This window comes from Podarcis cretensis, assembly GCF_951804945.1.
Source record: "Podarcis cretensis genome assembly, chromosome: 11".
In the NCBI taxonomy this organism is placed as follows: domain Eukaryota; kingdom Metazoa; phylum Chordata; class Lepidosauria; order Squamata; family Lacertidae; genus Podarcis; species Podarcis cretensis.
In genome coordinates, this window is record NC_137180.1 from 24,059,939 (window position 1) to 24,083,021 (window position 23,083).

Consider the following 23,083-nt stretch of genomic DNA (forward strand, 5'->3'; position numbering starts at 1 on the left):
TCGGTCCCAGCGCCTGCCAACCTAGCAGTTCGAAAGCACCTCCGGGTGCAAGTAGATAAATAGGGACCGCTTACCAGCGGGAAGGTAAACGGCGTTTCCGTGTGCGGCTCTGGCTCTGGCTCTGGCTCTGGCCAGAGCAGCGATGTCACGCTGGCCACGTGACCCGGAAGTGTCTCCGGACAGCGCTGGCCCTCGGCCTCTTAAGTGAGATGGGCGCACAACCCCAGAGTCTGTCAAGACTGGCCCGTACGGGCAGGGGTACCTTTACCTTTACCTTTTAAACTGAAAAATCACTGCCATTCATATAGAAAATCCAAACATTAGCTTAACACTGCTTACTGTTTTGGTAAAAACTGAATGGAAAGTCTGTTCCAGTGACAAAACAAACAATCATTTTGCCAACACAATCCCTTTGTTAGAGAAGGTCAGATATTCAGTTTAATATCAAGAGGGAAAAATGGCTATCAGCACTACATTCTCAAAAAGTGAGAACAATGTGTTTTCATTCAAAGGTGATTTCCACCTAAGGTGAAGCATTTTTAGAGTCCCACTCTGAGTCTACTATACTGTGATAACATGAAAGTTTTAACATCTGCCAGAATGCAATTTGGAAAAGTATGAAGGTCAAAGGAGCTTGATGAAAGCACCTAAAAAGAGCTCACAGACTCAAAACAATCCTAACATAAGTTGGTCATTGTATCCTTTTTCTATCTCAACGATGTGTGATGGCAGGGATAAAATAGCAAAGTTAGATGTAATAGTTGGGCTTGTTGCAGTTGCAAAAGATTACTGCACGTTGGGAGGAATGAGTAATCAGAGTAAGAGAAGCCCCCTAAAGAAAAAAAGGCCCTAAATTGTAAGCGTTTCAAATGTCCTTATGATTTTTACCACAATGTTGGCAAAAAAATTATCTTTGAACACTTTTATTGCATCCTGATTAGGCTTGAGTTGGCGTGATGAGAATTTTCTTTTAGAAGGCTACTACAGATTTTAAAGAACAAATTCTACACCCAAGAGCGATAAAGTATTGTGCAGATGGTGGAAAGGTTAATGGAAGTATTACAAAAATTAATCAATACCATGAAAGACTAAGTTCCAAATCACAATCAAAGTCCAGCCTCAGTTCAGAACATGAAAAGATAGGGATCAGGCTTATGTATGGATAGGTTAATCAAACAGATGCAGTATTGACAACTTGGGTAGAACAGCTTATTTCATGGAAACAAATATAATAGCTGGGGTGGTTCTCTACAAGAAAAAAACAACCCTTGCATATGCTTTGTAGAACAGCTGCTAGTCGCTGGCATACAACATAGCTAATGGTACTACCTATCATTTTATCACTTAAACAGCTGCTTGAAGATGCTTCAAGTTCATTATTTCACTTAAACCACTCCTCTTCTAAGAAGCTCAGAGCAGAGGAGATGCAAAAGTAAGCCATTCAGTGTATCTTAGGTTCAGCAGTGAAATTCCAGAATGCTGTTTGAGACCATTTTCCAGGCCAGCCTTCACCACCTCAGTGCTTTACAGCTGTTTTGAACTACAACTCCCAGCAGCATGGGGCTGTTGGAAGCTGTAGTTGAAAACATGATGAAGGCTGTTCTAGGCTGTAGAAATGAAGGGAAAACTCAAGGAAGGAAGAACAAACTATAGGAAATTCCGCATTAATGAAACTATCTGAAGGTATAGCTTTGCTAAGATTAACCATACATGGAAAACATCTTTGGGTAGGAAAATTATGGAGTGAAAGGGATCTACAGGTACCTCGGGTTACATATGCTTCAGATTACATACGCTTCAGGTTACATACGCTTCAGGTTACAGACTCCGCTAACCCAGAAATAGTACCTCAGGTTAAGAACTTTGCTTCAGGATGAGAACAGAAATCATGCTCTGGCGGCGCGGCGGCAGCAGTACGCCCCATTAGCTAAAGTGGTGCTTAGAACAGTTTCAGGTTAAGAACGGACCTCCGGAGCGAATTAAGTACTTAACCTGAGGTACCACTGTATATTATATAAGAGTCATAGAACTGTATAAGTTGGAAGAGGCCCCAAGGGTCATCGCTACAATGCAAGAATCTCAGCTAAAGCACCCCTGGCAGATGGCCATCCAACCTTTGCTTAAAAACCTCCCCCTCTCCTTTGCCCCTCCCTCCCGCTTCAGATTCCTTCCCTTGATACCCTTGTTGTTGTTTTCATGAGATGTGGGATACCTCCATCTTGCTGGCCCTGGAAGCAGGCCTCTCCTTCCCTGTTGGCCTTCCCTAGGCAGAGCCAGAGCAAGAGGCTGCCTGGGCTTGGTCCATCTCCTTCCCTGCCTGCTGGGGCCACAATTCTGGAGCCCCCTCAGTGAGGCTATGCAGACTCCAAAGGAGGTGGCTCTGCCAGTGAGGGACAGTACTGGTATCCACACCCCCAGTCAGGTGTGTCCCCTCCCAACTCCATCACAGCCAGGGTCCAAAACATTTGCATCCCTGACCCAAATCCCAATGTTAGTATCTTCCCCATATGCCCTCTCCTTGTGGTGCCCAGGGACCGGGGCTTTGATCCTGCCCCATGGTGGGTGGTGACCTGGCCTTTGGGGTGGACCCTAGGGTAGACCTCAGCACTGGAAATGTGAGAATTTTGTTTTCATACTAGAAAGTGGAAGGTGTTGATTTATAGTGTCGCAAATGTGGAGGCTATGTACAATACTATTTCAATTAGAGTATGTACTGCAGCAAAGAAAAACAAAGGAAAATGTATTTTATTAGAATGTGCTATTTCTAAGTATACTTATCACGCTGCTAACAACATTATTCCCATTTCATTTCTATTTTTCAGTTAGGATAAAACATGCCTAATATGCCATAGTACTTTGAAACATTAATTCCTTTGGTGTCCTGTTGGCCCATTTTTAAAAATGTTAGCTTTTTAGGAACATTTGTCTGGAAGAGTCATAGTTATGCCAACATTTTGGCCAGAATTCAGAGTATGCTTTATAGAGACTAAGCAGCCTTTGTTCTTTGAACGCAGAAAACATTGTTCAAGTCAACAGGTTTGGGTTTCACCCAGTCTGCAACTCTATGCAAAGCATTCTTTCAATAGCTTGTCTTGCTGTACTAATATAAATTGGTTAACTTTGATATTTATACACAAATGTGTTGGTTGCTGTTTTATAAAATATATCAAAAGGAACGAGCTAATTAATTCTTACAGGTTAGGCTTAACTTGCCAATATATATCCTACCTACAAGATCAATAATGGCTAAATGTGGTCTTCCACATCTGAACCCACAGATTCTTTTGCATATCAAAAATTACGTTAGTCTCCTTAAGACAGAAGTGGTTGGATCCAGACTTTAAATAAGCAGAGTTCCACTAATGGGGCATTCCCACAGGCACTTGGGGGGTGACTGGGTGGGTAGAAGACACATTTTCCAGATACCTCCTTCTACATGTACTCCACCAGCTGCTGCCAGAAAGTTAGGGGACAGTCCAGGGCAGCAAGGGAGACTGCACTGCAGTTCCTGCAAATGGAAGGGGCCTTCTGTTTGTAGAAAGGCATGCTTGGGATCTAATAATATTAACCATTTCCAAAATTAAAATTTGAAGCGTATTATTGCTGAAGAAACTAGGTATCAACTCAGCCAATGAAATATTCAGAAGAAGGGGAAACATGCTGATGCTTCGAAAGAATTGAAAAGGATTTTTTAAAATATTGCAGGAAAGCAACTATTCATGATAAGATACCCTAAGGCCAGGGTAAAAGACAAATTACCCTGGTTATAAATTAAAATTTAAAAAACCCTCTAACATATGCAACACTGTTCATCAATTGGTCAATCTTCTTAGAAATGTAGCTTAATCTCCTTCATGGGAGATTAGCCCACTTCTGATCTCTTTCCATCCGAGTATAAACCTGCAAGGGAAATATGATCCCTAGCCTCACATACTTTCTAACCAGCGCAATTCCCCGAACAGCAACTGTAAATATTTGGGAATGAGTATGTTACTCTAGAGCAAACAAAATAACCATAGTCTAGACTTCATATCCAATATTTGCTATCCCACAACTTGGCTTACAGGAGAAAGATTACAACATTCTTTTCTTATCTTTCAATCACATTTCCTTGTTATTTTCGCCCCTCTAGCAAGACAGGCTGCTTTATTTCTCTCTTGATAAGTTCATTCTAAAACCATCAGCTTCCTTGAGGTCAATAATAAGTGTTCTCATCCTAGGAGACTAATTGTTCAACAGGGTGAAATACACATTTTATGCAGCCAATCAATATTATAAGCATTTCTTTCTAATTCCCAATTTGTTCTCTTTTTGTAGATTATTTCTTCATCAGCACCGCATCATGCTGCGTGACACAAGCACAGTGCAAGCTCTCATTCAAACAAAGGAATTTGGGCTAGCGTGTGTATTTAACACACAAGCACACCCCTCTATTCTAAATAAATGTTTTGCATAAGTGTTAATCTGTTTATGCAAAGGGTATGCACAAGGAAAAGCACTGCTCCACATGCAGGTGCTTATCTTTGGATCCCAGCCATGGTGTCAGGCTGAGAAGCACTCGGCATGTAATTTGAAAGCCAGGTAATGCACTGAAACTGAACAGACACCTGCAGGAGCAGACAGGGTGGGAAGACATATGGACAAAGTAGATACAAGGTAAGGAGGCAGGCAGGATCTGCAGTCATAGCTATAGAGTTGAGAATTGCTCAGACCAAAGAGTCAGATGAAGATTCTGGGGATTTATTGGCTAAGCTCAAACCGCATTGGCCAATTACATCACCAGGAAAACTGCTGGGCATGTAAAAATAAAAAGGCTGCAATATTCCATTTGATTGCACCTCAAAGCAACAAACAGCAGTTACAGGTATTGAAACTCCTTCACCTGATAAACTGCCACAGCAATGTCAGGAAGGAGTCAGAATATTGCTGCAAGAATTTTGGGCTCCAAATCCCAAAGTTAAGAGTAGATAAAGATAATGTTTTATTTCAGAGAAATTATTAACTAATACAACTTCTCATTGCCACCATGGAATTGAGGTACTTGTAACCTTTTGGACAAAAAGCAACAACTCCAAAGCTAATATTTTGACGTCCTCATTTCCTTCAAGCAGGTTAGATAGAAATTCTAGTACAGAATAGTTTTCTGTACGGAAAATTAAGCCACAGGAGGTGGCACCCGAGAGGAAGAGCTGACAATGTCTTCATCGCAGTTGTAACAAAAAGGACATTAAGTATGAAAATGTAGAAAATAATTAATTCTCCAAAATGGCTAAATGTCAAACAGAGAAATGTAAAGGTTAATTTTCCTAAGGAAATACACTGGCAGATAACACAAACCTTTTCCAGTTCTATCTAATGAGGGCGCAGCCAAAAGGAAACAAAACCCACAAATTAATTTAATTGATTGAAATTATCAGATACAAGCCTTTCCCAAGCTTAGTTAATGTATATTCACCATGTTTTTAGACAATGGAAAATAAAGTAGGAACACGGGAAAGATTTGTTAAAGAGTAGCATTACAGGAATAGGACCATTCATAAACCACTATCAAAGTCTGGGGTCAATAAAGTATTCAATAAGATTTACTTCAATTCCATTTAGCAGATTAGCAAGCTAACACAGAAGTATTCTCAGACAGACCCTCTTGGAAGCTTTTTGAAAGAAGATTATTGAGTGAGGTATGAAAGAGTGTCATCACAAGTGGTATACACAACCAAAATATCAATTCAGGAATTACCTTTGCTGGACTGAATGGCATCAAAATGTTTTTGATTAGAGAGGATGGAATGTGAAGAACTGAACACGAACTACATCCTCTTCATTTATTAACTAATTCAATAATACACTGTTTTTATCAAGTTGTCTTTTGGGGTAGAAGAAACAAATTGAATTCCTGCTCATTGTTTAAGACAGACTATGATTATTTTATAAAACAGGAAATGTTCAGTTAGTTTGGTTGGTTTCCCAAAATATTTTCAGTAGAAACCTCAATTATTAACTAACTAACTAACTAACTAACTAACTAACTAACTATATACCATCTGAAGATCACAGGATAAGATTACAGTATAAAAACACAAAAGACACTACATAACAACAACAAATACCCCTGACATATTTAAAACACCATAGATTGTTCAATTGGACAAGTGGAATGTTTTGACCTGGCACCTAGACATACGTAATGACAGTGCCAATGAACCTCACTGGGGAAAACGTTTCACAAAAGGGGAAGCCACCACAGCGAAGGCCCGTTCTCATGTTGCCATCCTCCAGACCTCTTGCGGACAGGACACACGAAAAAGTTCTCAGATTAATGCAGGGTCTGGGTTGGTCCATATGGGGAGAGGTGGTCCTTGAGGTACTGCGGTCCTGAGCTGTTTAAGACTTTATAGGTCAAACCAGCACTTTGAATTGGGGCCAGAAACTAATTGGCAAGGCAGTGCAGTAGGGCCAGGATAAGCATTATATGCTCAAACCAGCTTGTCCCGATGAACAACCTGACCACTGAATTCTGCACCAGCTGAAGTTTCCAAAGCATCTTCAGAGGCAGCCCCACTGCCTTAAAGTATGTATCCCTGGGTGTGCAAGAGTAACAGCTGTGTTGAAATACCTGAAAAGCCAAATTCCCTTCTGAAATAGTTTAAGAAGATAGTGCTAAGGTATGCCAGGATAAAGCGGGTAAGCAACCCTTGGGGTAATGGGACCCAAACTAAAAGGTGGCATCAGTGTGGGAGAAAGTGATGCAACAAAAACAGAAATGTACCACTTTGTCACAAATCCCTTGATGGGGACAGGGGAGAAGGCCTCAACACTATGGTTGGAATGAGGTTTTTTTGAATAAGACCTTACAGTGCTAAGTCAGGCTATTAAAAAAAAATCAAATAACAGCTTTATGAAATCGAAGAGTCTAGACAAAATGTCTCATAATAGATTCTCTTCCATGAGCCGCGACATTTATAATAATGCAAAGGAAGTAAATCTTCTATCACACACCTAGAGACTCTATCCATCTCTTGTTCTCTGACCTTTAAAATGTGATTATATATAGAAATATATCTCATTATTCAGACCCACTTTAGTCATTCTGATAAACATTTTGAACAGGAGTGAAAGAAAATAATACGCATAGGCAAGCATTCACCTTTACTTGAACTGTGTGCTTGTCTTTAGTCTAAGAAACTATCATCCCTAAGGCAAAATGCAGTGTAATTATTTTGTATATAAGTAATCATCCTGCATCAGTAACAATTATCTTGAAATATGGTGTCAACCTGCCATCGAGGCCCCTGCCATGAATACAAACCACACACCAAGTCCATTATTTCTATAAGATACAAATATCAATCTTTTAAAACAAGCTAGTGTGAAAGGAATGTTTATGTCTAATCAATTCCATGTTTGCACTTATTGCTGGCAGCTTGATCCAATGGATCTGCTTAAGCTGCCACAACTTAAAAACTGTGGTTTGTACAATATTAGAAGGGCTGGGGGTGGGGGTTTCTCCCTTCCCCTCCCCCAACACAGATTAACTGGTGCTCAAGAAATGACTGCAAGCCCCATGCAATATGTACTTCAAGGTGAAAATCAAGTGCTAAAAGGCGGCTGCATTGCAGAGTTTGTGCCTTAAGTGGGTGGAGTTGAGAGGGGAATGATTGCAGCTGCAAAGAACTAATGAGAAATTTATTCTATGAATCTTGCCTAACGTGGAGACAAGTAGCTAACAAAACAAAGAAACAAAAAACAAAAAGAAGGATTTCTACATTGGGAAGAAGATTCATGAGAATGAGACCTCATATTGTATGTAGTCAAGAGGACCTGGGGACCTTATTGCTCTCCCAAGATACTATGGGAAGAGCATGAGGGTCTAAAGCTGTGGTTCCCAACATGGGTCACAGGCCCCATGGGGGGGCGGCAATTTGATTTTTAAGGGGGACAATTCCAATTCAAGAATGAGTTACTAACAGTGAATGGCCTTTTAGGCTTCCTCCATGTGAATAGGAGTTCACTTTTTAAATAATAAGAATTATATGTCACGGGGGGTGGGGGCATCAGGATTTTAGATATCCTTAGGTGGGTTGGGAACCACTGGTCTAAAGTATTGTGGGCTCTCACAAGAAGGCCCTGTAGGCAAAGTTGATATAAGACTCCAAAAGAACTGAATGAAATATGCAGTTTAATGTATTATAGGTAGCCATGCATTTCCCTGGTACAGTGGTACCTCGGTGTAATGGATGTATGGGGGTTGCTCATGCGTAAGTTGCCACCACTCCTGGCTAGGTAGCCTGGTTAAACCTTTCCTGACTGGACAGCCCTTCACTTTGTGGCTGTTCAGTCGCTAGCAGAATCCGTCAGTGGGCGTTTCTTAAACTTCTTCCAGCACAGAAGCTCTTTGACGCCAAGTCTACGCCTACTTTCCCTGCGCGGAAGTCTTCTGCGCAGGGTGGGTGTGGGCAGAGGAGGACCTGTGCTCTCCCCGCTGGTCTCCAGAGAAGAGTCCTGGAGACTCCTCTCCGATTCCCCCAACCGCCCCCCTTTATCCCTGGTGTTACGCTGATTTCCTTCCCCAGCCGATGAGTTCCCTCTCTCCCTGCTTGGCCCTTCTCCGGCATCGCTTGGGAGCCCTGCCTCCACTTCTGGCTCCAATGTCAGTTCCCTGACACTCGGGTTAAGTACTTAATTCGTTCCGGAGGTCCGTACTTAACCTGAAACTGTTTTTAACATGAAGCACCACTTTAGCTAATGGGGCCTCCTGCTGCTGCCATGCCGCCAGAGCACGATTTCTGTTCTCATCCTGAAGCAAAGTTCTTAACCTGAAGCACTATTTCTGGGTTAGCGGAGTCTGTAACCTGAAGCGTATGTAACCCAAGGTACCACTGTATAAACATTTTTTTTGCTAGGAGGTTGATGCAGAGGGGATTCCAGGGAAAGAGACCATAAGTACCCTGTCTCTCCCATCATTACACCATGCCTATTGTCCATATGCTCTTAGCTGTGCCATGACTTAAGAGCAGGTCACAGTGGACCAACCTAAATCAGGCCTGATCCCTGCAGTACCAGTAGTGTTGGGATTGGGTCCAAGAGCAACCACAAGTTCGCTTCCTATTAACTGAACTTTCTCTGAATTCAGTTTAATAAATCTGAGTTTGACAATACTACTGCACTTAGTCTGAAAAATAAAATATGATTTAACAATGCACATTGTTACATAATGCACGATGGCAAGTAATTTTTTTAAAAAAGTTATATTTATGTACCCAACATGTTTTCATTCAGCCATGGATCTACATTATGGCTCTTCTGCAGCCAAAGGGGTTTTTAATGACTCAAATTGCAAATATGATAATAGCAAATCTGCCTGTTCATGCAATTTATGTATGAAATGATTCCCTATATTCAAGGGAGAAGGAAGGGGAGGGGAGGGGAAATATTACTCTAGAGAATTAAAATTGCTCATTAATGATCAGATGTTATTCTGCTACCTCAATGTCTTAAATGGTGGGGAACTAAGCACTACTGGAACTGTATTAACAGAAAAACTCCATCACATAAAATTTACATAAATAAAGGGCGGGGGGAGACAAAGAGAGAGTTGAGGTAGAAGGGAAGGAGAGCAAGAAATTAAGTGGTATGTTTAGTTTATTGAGAGGCAAAACAAATGCTTTTCTTCAAAGTTATGTTAAACTGCATGTTAAAAATGAATCTGCCCTGGCAACTTATTAACACAACTCTTTCTCCAAGACATAAAAAAGGCCACAATATTGCAATGTCAATGTGATGAATAACTATGGATCCATAACAAATGAAATGAAACAGGATAATGTTCACCTGTCTGTGACCCTTGGTGGATAACACTGCTGTCAAAATAACACTCTATGTAATGTGCTTCAAAGCACAAGAGACAGCTTGAAAACTAATAACTCAAATAAAAAATGCCCAAGAGCACTGTGGAATCTTCCACATACTCTGGTTCAACTCCAGTTATGTCTTGAAGGCCTGTCTGTAGTTTTGAAGGTACATTTAGATGAAACTGTGTGAGTGAGACCCCAGAAGCCTTTGGGGAAATATAAGCAATCTAGACATGATCTCCTGTGCTATGTCTGTACTGGGTATATGTGAATAGAGAAGCCAGGTAATCTGCAGTCTGTAAAGATCAGGGATATATATATTATATTTCACTCTTTAGGTACACAAAGATACCTAGAATCATCAATGAACTGTTAACTGTACTAAAAAGCTGTAATCGTTTTCAAAACTTGGGAGCAAAATGTGCACTAGGAAGTGTCTCTAGATGGAGCTATCCATTGTACCAAAAAACCAACAACATTATCTGAATCCTTTCTAACTTGGAAGACATTCTTCTTGCACTGTGTGCTCAAAACAGAACACACAGTCCTTCAAATAAAACTGACGTATACTGCATCAACTACCCATTCTAGGTACACGTAGATTGCATGTATGTAAATAAGGTGGAACCTCAAGCTGTAGATGTAATCCGTCCCGGAGGCATGTCTACAGCTTGAAGCGTTCGCATCCAGTCTGCGCAATTTAGCACTTCTGTGCATGCGGAGAAACCCGGAAGTGCCTGGTATTTCCAGGTTGCCGCAGGATGCAACTTGAAAAGACGTAACCTGAAGCGGACGCAACATGAGGTATGACTGTAAAGACTGGGAGCATCTTCACAAATGAGGACAGTTACCTTGCTTGTCAGTTATATTAGCAATTTCCTATTAATTATATTAATTCCATTTGGGATTAACTGAAGATATGAGCTCCTCAAATCATTTTCTAAAATATTATTTGCACCTCTGTCTTGATGACTGCATGAATATGCTCCAACTTGCCCAGAAATCATGATTTCAGCCTAGTAGCCTTTCTCTCCATTTCTATATATACAAATAAGTGTGTGTCTGGAGGAAAGGCACTTTGAATAAAGAGGCATCCTTGAAGTGGGGGGGGGGGTCTTTTGGCACCTTCACACTATATTTGGCATCACCATTTGGTATCCTTCCCCAAAATACTGCACCACCAACATATCAGAAGTTCTGCAGCTAGCATGAAAAGAACCCCATCTCCCTCACTCTCCACCTCCACTCCTCACCCCTTGCCCTCAAACTCCACCCCACATCTCTATTCCAAACCCTTACTAGCTCCTGTTCCTAAAAGACCTCAAGTCTCTGTAAAAAAAAGGTGTTGTGCACAATGTAACAGGCAGTGAAATAAGAAAACGCTCACTAGTCCATGCAGAAAAGTGGATGGCAAGTGATGTTAGCTAATGTTGCTGCTCCTCTTCTACATGGCCATGGGTGCACAGGCATGGTGTCGCCTTTGTGCCAGCCTGCATGGCATGACTGAGCGTGTGCAGCCAATTTCCTGTGTACACCTGTCGGGCTCTCAGCACTACCTCCCTATGCTGCAGACTGTGAGGAAATGCATGGCAGCTGACAGGCAGCACTGCACTCGACCCAGGTGACTCCTTTAGTGGACCAACTCAGAGACAGGAAGTGGGCATGGGCTAACCAGGCAGCAGAAGTGGCAAGCACCAGGGGGAAAGCACACCCACCCATCTTCTGAGGGTGACGCCAGGGTCCAAACCTGCACCACAAGATCTGTGGCTAGAGATACTACTGCCATCAATTAAAGCACCAACTATTTTAAATGTGATTTTTGTGGATGACAGCTAACTACTTCATTTGACTGCCGTTTTCACACGGGACCAGCGTCCTGAACAACAGAACAAGAACAAATCTCTTCATTTGAATCTATGGTTGTGGCAGTCTAAGAACTGAATTAGAGTGCTAATGTGAATCTGAAAACTATCATGAATACCTATTATTTGGGGTGGGTTAATTTTTATAAACAGTTCCAGAATATTTTGTGGAAGGGCTGTTTATTGTTCATCATAGTCAGAAGATCAGTAGCTCAAAGCATAGAGCACATGCTTTTCATACAGAAGGTCCCAATTTTGATCTTTGTCATCGATCTCTAGAGTCTGCCGGGAAAGACTTCTATCAGAATCTGTGGAGAGCCACTCCAGTTTATATGGAGGGGCAATACCGAGCTACAAAGACTACAGTAATGGTCTGATTTTGCATAATACATGTAAATATGTGGTGAGACAGCAGCTGCTGCTCATGACCATGGAAATGGCTGCTGATCTCAGAGTACAGCCTGACTCATACTAACCTCTCTCCACAATGCTGCATATACAATCTCATTCATGTACAAAAGCAACATGATAACAGTCCTTCTTAGGTGGTGGTGGTGTTTTCATAATATCCTGCAATACTGATCTTTAGAGAGCAGACAGGTGCCAATAGAAGCTGCAAGAGTAACATAAATGCAGACCTGGGTGCCTGATGAAAGTGATTCATGGTTTCAGGCAGACAGGTGGGGAACCTAACAAACTGAAGAGAAGTGGTTTCAAATATGGCTGCTTTTGTTAACAAAACAAAAACAAAAAGGATATTTGTTTCTCAGTCTCATGGTTCTTATCTGAATGAAGCTGGCTGAGTCTTGGACATGCATTACCCCCTTTCTTGTTCAGAGGTGATCAGTAGCTTACATTTCAGTTTCTAACTCATTGTTATTTAGCGTTCCGTCAAACTTTGGACAAACTCTGTTGAGTCCTAACCGTGGTGTACTGAATCAAGCCAACTTCAAATTGTTATGAGAAGGTGGTGTGTTTCAATAAATCATAATTAAGAACAGCTTTAAGGTTAGCCACAATGGGGGGAGAAGGTAATGAGTGCTCAGGCTTATTCAAATCAAAGCAAACCATAGTTTCATGCAGAGATAGGGAACCTGCAGCCTTCCAAATGTTACTGAACTCTGATTCTCAGTAGCTCCACTGAGCATTGCCAATGGTCAGGGATTATGAGAGTTGTTTAATGTTATGTCCCACTCTAACCTCTTGAATTCATACCTTCAAATTCCATGTCAAACATCAAATGAGAAATTTATGAAGAAAACAAACTTTTTCAGCTGAAATTTCACAAATTACAGAAGTCTTTGTAGGGAGGGACAATTATGAACAAAACAACAGTAACCTTCTAGAATGTAGCAAATAGTATAGGATTCTCTTTTTAGGAAAGAAGGTTTAAGTTGCCCTAGGAACTGCAGAACTTCAATACAGTGGTGCCTCGCAAGACGAAATTAATCCGTTCCGTGAGGCTCTTCATATAGCGGTTTTTTCGTCTTGCGAAGCAAGCCCATTGACAGCTTAGCGGATTAGCGCTATTAGCGGTTTAGCGGCTTTTAGCGATCAGCTGTTAAGCGGCTTATCAGCGGATCAGCTGATAAGCGGCTTAGCGGCTTAGGAAAAGGGGGAAAAAAGGGGGGAAAACCCGCAGGAACTCGCAAGACATTTTTGTCTTGCGAAGCAAGCCCATAGGGAAATTCGTTTTGCGAAGCGCCTCCAAAACGGAAAACCCTTTCGTCTAGCGGGTTTTCCGTCTTGCGAGGCGTTCGTCTTGCGGGGCACCACTGTATACTTCCCAGAAAAAAAATATCATGGAAAGGGTAAGTTGAGACTGACCCCAACTATAGGCTATAAAAGACGCAGGTAGGGTGTGTGTGTGTGTGTGTGTGTGTGTGTGTGTGTGTGTGTGGAGTGGGGTGCTTTCTCCCTCTTTACCAGAAAAAGCCACCTCCAAGTGGTACCAAACAGAGGCACACTTTGGCCCCATCACTGGCTAGAGGATTGCTGTGTTGTAGGTTTTGTTGTGGTTTTGCAGTCTTGAAGATCAATCATTTGAAAGGGAGGCTACAAACAAATAAAATCCAATTGTCTGCCATATTCAGGTCTGAGCATTAGTGTTTCTCAAGAGAAACAATGAACAACTTTACTTGAGGCAGGGTTTTAATTTATTAAGTCAATGACCCACAGTCTCTTACCATACGTTAAACTATGTTCTTAAGATAGCATTTCACGTGAAGCACAGCTTGTCCTCACTGACAAGGAAATATGCAAATTATATATTCAATTCAGATGCCACACTAAACTAAATTTATGAGCCTGAGTTCTGAAGGATGCATAATAAAAGCAGATAATCAACAATAATAAACAATGGGTTGCTTGATGTATGTACCTATGGTTTATGTTCTAAACTATGGTCAGCACAAAGTATGATTTGGTGTGCTGTCACAACTGTGCTATACATATTTATTATTCCACAACTGAACCCAGCCATCTATTTATGCTACTACTTAAATATTCACACACTTGTTTAGATATTCGACTGATCAAACTGTAAGGCAGAACATCTTACCTGTGTATACAGTTTTTGGATTCGAGATACGCCATCCCAGCAGCAACATCTAATGAAAATTTCACTAGCTGCTTGGTTTTTAGCTCATCCTTCTTCTTTCTTAAAAAGGAGAGGAAATCACCTCCTAGAGAAAGAGACAGATGGACAATGAGACATGACAGGGATGATATTCCCATTTATCTCTCATTAGCAATGCCTGGCTGAACAGAAGGTATTACACTTCAGCTGTGTTTTTCAACCAATTTGTCTGAGGCTAGGGTAAAAAACAACCTGAAAATGCAAAGAGCATATTATTGCCAATATACAGCTTCCTTAAACTGCCCTAAATATTACTCTGCCAGAAGGCTAAAATGGCACATTGTAGAGCAACACTTCAGCAGCGGTATATCTGGGTAGAATGTTTGATCTCACATCTCCTGTACGTAAATGCAATGTATAACTTGAAAAGGAGAGTGCTATTTGCTGAGGATGATAAAAAAGAGGTGCAGTCAACACCTGGTCACTCAAAAATAAAAAAATAAAATGGCAGGGTGGGTGGGAAAGGTTGGATCCAGAGTTGCATTTAGTAGAGTTCTACTGGTACCGGGGAAACGGGGTGGGATATTATTTTTGCCAATTCTTCCTTCTCCACTATAGTCCCCCACCATCTTCTCCAGGGTGTTGGGTATGAGGTGTTCTTGAAAAGCATGAGAGCTGGTGCTGGGAGATTGCAGGAGGAAGGGGACATTGGCAAAATGCTATCTTTTTCCTTCCTCCAAAGAGGAGCCTCTACTGGATCCCGGATCCGTCTTCTCTCAGAGGGGCAAGTCTGAATGAATCCTATGAATGTGACAATAGGCTATTTTGCATAAGGGGTGGTTTCATAATGTGTAATAATTAGGAAGCCTGGGAACACAGGAAGCTGCCTTATACAGAGTTGGTCTTTGGTTCACCTAGGTCAGGGCTGTCCAACAGGTCGATGGCGATCTACCAGTCGCTCAACAACTTTGGGTCTTCCTCCCCAGAAAAAGCTCAACAACTTTGGTCAATCCAATGGGTAGATCCAGGTTTTTTTTTTATAGTGGGAGCAGATTGCAGTCTCTTGGAAGCTGGACTTCCCTGATCTAGATCAAGGTTTCAAGCAGGAGTCTTTCCTAGCAATGCTTGGAGATGGCAGGGATTGACTAGGACCTTTTGCATGCAAACTGTGTGCAGTGTGACATGCACTGACCCTTTACCGGATAAACCCCACCCCCCAAAGCCCCATACAACTTGCTTTGTTTCCTTAAGTGGTCTTTGTTTCTTAAATAGCAGCCTGCCAAGGCTCCTTGCAAACATGTCTGGATACAGAAGGGATTCTCAAAAGCAGTTTGTGATAGGGTATTGAGGCTGTTCAAAGAAAAATGTCAAAAATCCCACTGGGTGTGCTCAAACCCTACAGGGTCTCTGAAGTAGTTCTTTGGATCCTAGCCAGGGTATCCACTTGCATTTTTATACTGCTCCACCCCAAAGGCTCACTTAGAACGGAGCAAGCAAAGCAGAGACAAGGATAACCCCAAAAGACTGAATGAACATTATCTTGAAGAACCAAGTTCACAATGTAACTCATAACTTAACAGGCAGTCGTAAAAATAACAGCACAGACTTTCACATCTTAAAGCACACAGGCTGTTGTTTGTGATACCGGCCCAGCCGTTATTCTATTCGACGCTTGATTAATTTCAGTGAATCTCTGTCGGGTGAGTTTCGTAGTTTTACACAGAAGCATTCCAATTCCAGATCAGATTTCGGGTGTACTTACATTACAAGAAATAAAGTATGAAATTATTAAGAGATGGGTTTATTAACAGCAGACTCAATCTTCTAATGCTATAGCCCTCAGATAAGCTGCCGTATTTGTGAGAGGGATTAGCATCTTAATTGACAATTCCTGAGTTTGTGTGGGGTTTTTTTGTTTTTTTTTTTTGTTTTTACCATGTCTTCCAAGGTTCTGGGCTTCTTTAGATAGAAGGACTCAAGAGGTGATGGCTTAATTGCATGTTCTTTAATTAAAGCTTTATAGAAAAACAAGCCAGCCTGCTTAACCCTCTGATTGTTTGCTCACCTATATTGTCTTCTGACAACAGCATGTTATCCATTTTTTCCTCTGGTAATAGTGTTTTCACAATTCTGAATCATACTTTACTCAAATCTTAACACATTATGGCATTTCATAAAAGCCTGAGAGTAGGTGGAGTCTCCTTCTTTGGAGGTCTTTAAGCAGAGGCTTGACAACCATATGTCAGGAGTGCTCTGATGGTGTTTCCTGCTTGGCAGGGGGTTGGACTCGATGGCCCTTGTGGTCTCTTCCAACTCTATGATTCTATGATTCCATTCTATGATTCTAGGTGAATAAAATTCAAACTGTCGTGGCATGAGTCAAACCTATCCCCCCCCCAAAAAAAAAGACTTTTATACAGAACCTTCAGTGCATAATTATGTTGCACTAAAACAGATATGAAAAGAATTGTTTTATAGCTACACAGGCTACATCTACATAAAACATTACGTGCTTCAGCAGCTGTAAACATGGTGAGAGGCAAACCCCCTAAAAATGAGGCATTTGTGGGGTTATGAGATTGTAAGACAGCTGACAGCCAAATGACTGTTGTTGTTTTTTGCTCGTAGTGTAGAGAAATGGTCTACTTCAGAAGTATCAACAACACTACCCACAAGAGTTTCCCCACCTAGTGATAATGTGGCACAGTACCATGTAAATAGCTTCTGCTAATAAATACAGTTACCACATCTCACGTTCGTGCTGTAAGATGTTTAAGGAAGACCATTACTAGCTTTAGCGTCTGCTGAATGGGCAAGCACAGCAGGTTTAACACTGCCAGCCTTCATGTCATATTTGCAAACATCTGTGTAATGCAGAGTGGGTCTGCCAACAGGCCTAGTGCCTGAAGCCAGCTACCCATAGGGAACATCCTTCGGGATCCTGCCATCTTCCATTCTGTGGACATGACCAAGCCAGTGTAGACGTCATTGAGACAGAAGTACGAACATGCTGGGGGTGTGGGCTTGGAAGAGCACATCTTTGTTTAAGACTCTGCCCTGCCATGTGATGCCCAAAAAATCTTCCTGATGCAGCGCCTATAGAAGGCATTGAAGCATCGATACTGGTGGCTGTAAGTTGCCCACAACTCACTTCCATAAAGCAATGTGCTGAAAATGCAAGGCTGGTAGCCCTTCAGTTTGATATTGGTAGTTAGCATCACATAGTCCCATACCCTTTTTGTTTTTTAGGATTTTTAGTATTCCAGATACAGTGGAGATGTATAATTTAACTTATAACCATGCAAGGAAAAATATTCTGCATGAAAATTGATTTCTTATAAATAGATGGTTTTAATTTGGGGAACATGTAAGACGATACTCATTATTTTCTTAGTTTCTGCAATTAATGCACATATAATTGTACCTCCCCCCCCTCTCATATTATTCTATGATGCACGGGGGGACAGAACATTACTTTTTCTTTTTTTAAAGCACACATTGGAAATAAAAAAGAAATTATCAAGAATGAAGTATAGGAAAGATAGTGTCTAGCTATAATTGCTAAAGTAAACAGAAAAGGACCCTTTTCAGATATTATGTTACTGAAGTAAAATTTAGCAAGGTAAGTATGAGAAATATTTGTGGTTGCTACTGTTTTTTAATTCTAACAGTTTCAGGGTTTTATTTTGAAATAGTTGTCACTTGCCAGGTAGCTGAGACACCCATATCCCTGATAAGCTCTTGGAGGAGATGGAGTCAGGTCTGTGAAGTTTTAACAGGGCAGGGGATGCGAGGAGGTCTGTTGGTCACAAACTGTTACCTACCTGCTCGGTGGGACAAAGCATAACCAATTAAAGCTTTCCAGAACCTACTCTGCTTTCTCCAGTGGGAGAAGATGAGAGTACCTCCTTAAAGGACATACAAGGATGCTTGGCACTCTGTTCTCTAAGGGAACACAGAAGGTCTGGGAGCTTCTGAAAAGCTCAATGATATAATATTTGCCCCACAAAATAAATCTTCTATAGCTTTGCCAGGTCAGGAGCATCCCTGACTCTGAGACCTAGGGGCAGTACCCAGCATGCATGCACACTCATAACACCCTTTTTCCTCTTGAGTCCAGCCCAGTTCTTTTTCTTCCTCTCTGCTCCTTGGAGACAGAACTGTGACTGGGAGAGGGGGCGGAGGGCAGAGAATATATGCAATAATATGCAGCCAGCTCCTGCCAGGCTGAAGCTTGCAAGCTGCACACATACTCTTCTTAATGAAAACATTTTTTAAAAGGTGTTCTTGCCCACCTGGAGATTCAAGCCCTCCTGCTGTCACCTACTGTAGGCAGGCAAATCTGGAGACTGCAGGTCGGGCCCTGGCAGTCTGGCAACCCTAATCAACAACTTTTCAAAAACAAAGAGTTCTATGGTACCTTAAAGACCTATAAGTTTAAAAGTATATAAGATTTGATGCATGCATTTGAAGAAGCAGACTCTGATCTGCAGTGTGTTGGGCTGTAACAAATTGCTGTGTCTCTTCTTCTTGCAACAGACTAATATGGCTACCACCCTGTAAATCTATTTTTTAGTAACTTCACTAAATCAGGAATGTACACAAGACATGGCTATGAGTAGTGTTTCAGTACTTACAATTATAACACTGATAATTAATAAGGAGGTAACAGACAAAGCCAGATCCGTAGTCTATTAAAAATCACTATTATAATAAGGGAGAGAAGAAGACAATGCTAGATCCATAGCCATTAAAACCAACCATGCTTCCTCTCCTTCCCCATTTATTTTGAAAGGTATCTGTATCCAGTGGTTTATTCCATTTCAAAACACTTCTCAGCAGAGACTACAATTTATTTGTTCAATACCACAGCTAGAATATTTGAGGGAACAAAAATGAAATAATAAAATGCAAATCTTGTTATGTTCAACTTTTCCCCAATCCCTTCAGGAAACCATAGGTTAAGATTAGTTTCTAACGAACTATGACTTATCAAGAGAGATGTTTTCCCCAAAACACATAGCTTGCTTTAAAACAAGTGTCTTGTTTCAATAAAAAAAAGACATTAAAAATAAAATCAGCTGCAAAGTAGAAACACAGAGCCAAATCCCCAGAACAGACAACCATAGAAAATTACATTTCGAGGGAAAGGTGGGCAAAGCACTAGAGAGGTTGAATATTATGGTTTAAAGTGGAGTCAAGTGTTTTAATTAAAACTGAACACTATTCCTGCAAACAGTGTCAAACTAAAAGAGGATAAATTTCAACGAAGTGTGAACACAAGTCAGGGACGAGAAGTCTTGTTATGAAAGCTCCTAAGTCATCAGGGATCTCAAAACAACTGGTATGTTCTTGCTTTAAAAGAGATGGAAAGAGATTTTACTTTAATGGTGAGGAAGCAAGGCATTTAAAATATTTATACTCCACTTCCTTACCAATTAAATGAAGTTAAAACCAAAATCTAGCTAAAATACGTCTGTTTGGATAAATGTTCATATACTGTAACAAACAGGCAGACCCCACTCCTCCTGAACTCCATATTTCCGTCTGAAAAGTCTTCACAGCCATAATCTCCTAAGCAAGATGACATGTCACCACTGTGTTGTATTTTCTCTTCTGAAGAGAGAAAGTGATGTCTCTTTCCATCCAGCAGAGAATCAAGAGAAGGGTGATGTGATTCACACTCCCCCCCCCCATCTTAATAGGCCAACAGTTCCCCTGTGTATGTCTCTCAGATGTCCAGGAGTGTGGGGTGGGAAGCATTCTCGCCTGATTGGCTGGTTCTAACTCCTCTCCCCTTCATACCCTCTTGCTGGCACCCAACAGAGATATATCAGTATTTTGGTAATACCTCGTCTTTGGCTTGATAGCCCAGAGTAATTCTGTCTTCTAATAACTGAACACAGGCTTAGCCTGAAAATGATGTTCTAATATGCGCTGAAGTGGCTACTTTAGGATTTCTGTTTAGTAAGTGCTACAGTCAGTCATTTCATTTTATGGCCCGATATTCAATCCCTGGGAATTTCAGAATGGACTGGGAATGTCATGAATGAATTAACCCTGGAGAAACACTGTTGGCCAGTGTAGACAACATTGAGCTACATGGACCAATTGCCTGACTCAGTATGGCAGCTTCCTATGTCGCTGCTGTTATATATTTATTTATACCTCACCTGTTTCCCTGATGGGACTCAAGGCAGATTACATGTAAAAATAAGAACCGCCAAAAACATAGGGAAAAAAGGAGAAAAAAGATGGATGCCCCATCCATCTCTCTCTGTGTGCTTAGTTAACCCTTTAATAAATAAGGAACTGCTTGAGATTTCTAAACAATTCCCAGAAGACAGGGAAACACAAGCACTTCTGAACATACACCAACTGGGTTTTGTTAAGCGTGGAACGGTGCCTTAAAGACAAGTGATCAATAAGTAAGTTGTGCCCCTCTTTAGAATATTGAGTACAGTGTTGATTGTTGTGCATGTCTCGTAGATTTCTGCTGCCTGAAAAGACTGCAGCAGGAGTGGAAAGCCTAACAAAAATTGCTCCCCGTGGTTGCAACTTGTCCCAGGGGTCACTTGCTCTGTACAATTTCTGCATCCTCAGCCTAGGACAATCATGCAAGTGGCCAGCTAAACTTTCTGCATAGGTAAAGGGAAAGGATGCAGGTGGCGCTGTGGTCTAAACCACTGAGCCTCTTGGGCTTGCTGATCAGAAGGTCAGTGGTTCGAATCCCCACGACGGGTTGAACTCCCGTTGCTCTGTCCCAGCTCCTGCCAACCTAGCAGTTTGAAAGCACACCAGTGCAAGTAGATAAATAGGTACCACAAACTTGACATGAGCCAACAGTATGACGCAGCAGCTAAAAAAGCCAATGCAATTGTGGGCTGCATCAATAGGAGTATAGCATCTAGATCAAGGGAAGTAATAGTGCCACTGTATTCTGCTCTGGTCAGACCTCACCTGGAGTACTGTGTCCAGTTCTGGGCACCACAGTTCAAGAAGGACACTGACAAACTGGAACGTGTCCAGAGGAGGGCAACCAAAATGGTCAAAGGCCTGGAAACGATGCCTTATGAGGAACGGCTAAGGGAGCTGGGCATGTTTAGCCTGGAGAAGAGGAGGTTAAGGGGTGATATGATAGCCATGTTCAAATATATAAAAGGATGTCACATAGAGGAGGGAGAAAGGTTGTTTTCTGCTGCTCCAGAGAAGCGGACACGGAGCAATGGTTCCAAACTACAAGAAAGAAGATTCCACCTAAACATTAGGAAGAACTTCCTGACAGTAAGAGCTGTTCGACAGTGGAATTTGCTGCCAAGGAGTGTGGTGGAGTCTCCTTCTTTGGAGGTCTTTAAGCAGAGGCTTGACAACCACATGTCAGGAGTGCTCTGAAGGTGTTTCCTGCTTGGCAGGGGGTTGGACTCGATGGCCTTTGTGGTCTCTTCCAACTCTATGATTCTATGATTCTATGTCCAGGGGTCCTTTACCTTTACCTGCATAGTCTTCTTTTAAGTTACACTTAAAACAATATAATTTAACTGAAAAGGGGAGAGGGGAGAAGGGCCACTGTAACATTAGCTGAGAATCCTCTTTTTAAACTATTTCACAGGAATACAGGGTTCAACAAGCACATAAAAATCAAGTTTTCTTTTACATTTATGAACACAGCTGAAGACACTGATTTGCACCAAAACAGCACAGCAAACTGTTTGCACACATTTGCCTCCCTTTTTTTCTTTTTTTTTTTTTTTGTCTACACTGTCAACATTGCAAACTCTGCTGCTTGTATGGAAAGCACTATCAGCTGGAGACTTCTAAAAAAACGCCAGCATAAGGGGAAAATTCTTAATGTGTGAATTTTATAATAGCTGATAAAGAATTCAGCATCACTAAAAATATTTTTGTCAGTAATTCATAACAAAGAAACCACATTTCTGCCACATTTTCTGATACAGGAGGGAAGGAAATACTTCCCTTAATGCAGAGTTAACTTATCGCCCTAAAGCAGTGGGGCTCCCAACTGGTGGTTCATGGACCCCAGGAGATCCACATAACCCACCCAGGGGGCCCATGGCACCATTCACATAACAAAAACTACCATTTGTTGTTGTTTAGTCGTGTCCGACTCCTCGTGACCCCATGGACCAGAGCACACCAGGCACTCCTGTCTTCCACTGCCTCCTGCAGTTTGGTCAGACTCATGTTTGTAGCTTCGAGAACACTGTCCAACCATCTCGTCCTCTGTCATCCCCTTCTCCTTGTGCCCTCAATCTTTCCCAACATCAGGGTCTTTTCCAGGGAGTCTTCTCTTCTCATGAGGTGGCCAAAGTATTGGAGCCTCAGCTTCACGATCTGTTCTTTCAGTGAGCACTCAGGGCTGATTTCCTTAAGAATAGATACGTTTGATCTTCTTGCAGTCCATGGGACTCTCAAGAGTCTCCTCCAGCACCATAATTCAAAAGCATCAATTCTTTCAAAACTACCATAGAGATATCAAAAGCAGGGGGTCCATGGCTTGACTTTAGAAAAACAGAGAGTCTGCAGTACTTAGCTAATTGGGAACCACTGGCCTAAAGGAACAGTGCAAAGAATCAGTTACTATGGTCATTTTATTTGCAAGTGAAAGAACAGATCTACAACTTGCCTGAGCTCCTGGATTCAGGCATGGTAGTATCAGCAAAAAAAGCAACCATCATATGTATTCCTATTGTGGCATGAACAGCAGCTTCCTGACCAATTGCAGCTGTTTCTGGGTCCAGGTGAAGCAACAGTGGAGAATCACTGATGAGAAGTAA

The 23,083-nt window shown here is 41.6% G+C and overlaps 1 protein-coding gene across 2 annotated transcripts in view; it reads right to left on the reverse strand.

Moving 5' to 3' along the window:
- Positions 1-23,083, reverse strand: part of FER (FER tyrosine kinase) — a 165,065-nt gene that overhangs the window by 20,042 nt on the left and 121,940 nt on the right. For both annotated transcript variants that reach the window (XM_079995439.1, XM_079995438.1), the window contains exon 17: positions 14,271-14,394. In XM_079995439.1, coding sequence (XP_079851565.1) covers positions 14,271-14,394 — 124 coding nt within the window. The remainder of the gene's footprint in view (positions 1-14,270; positions 14,395-23,083) is intronic.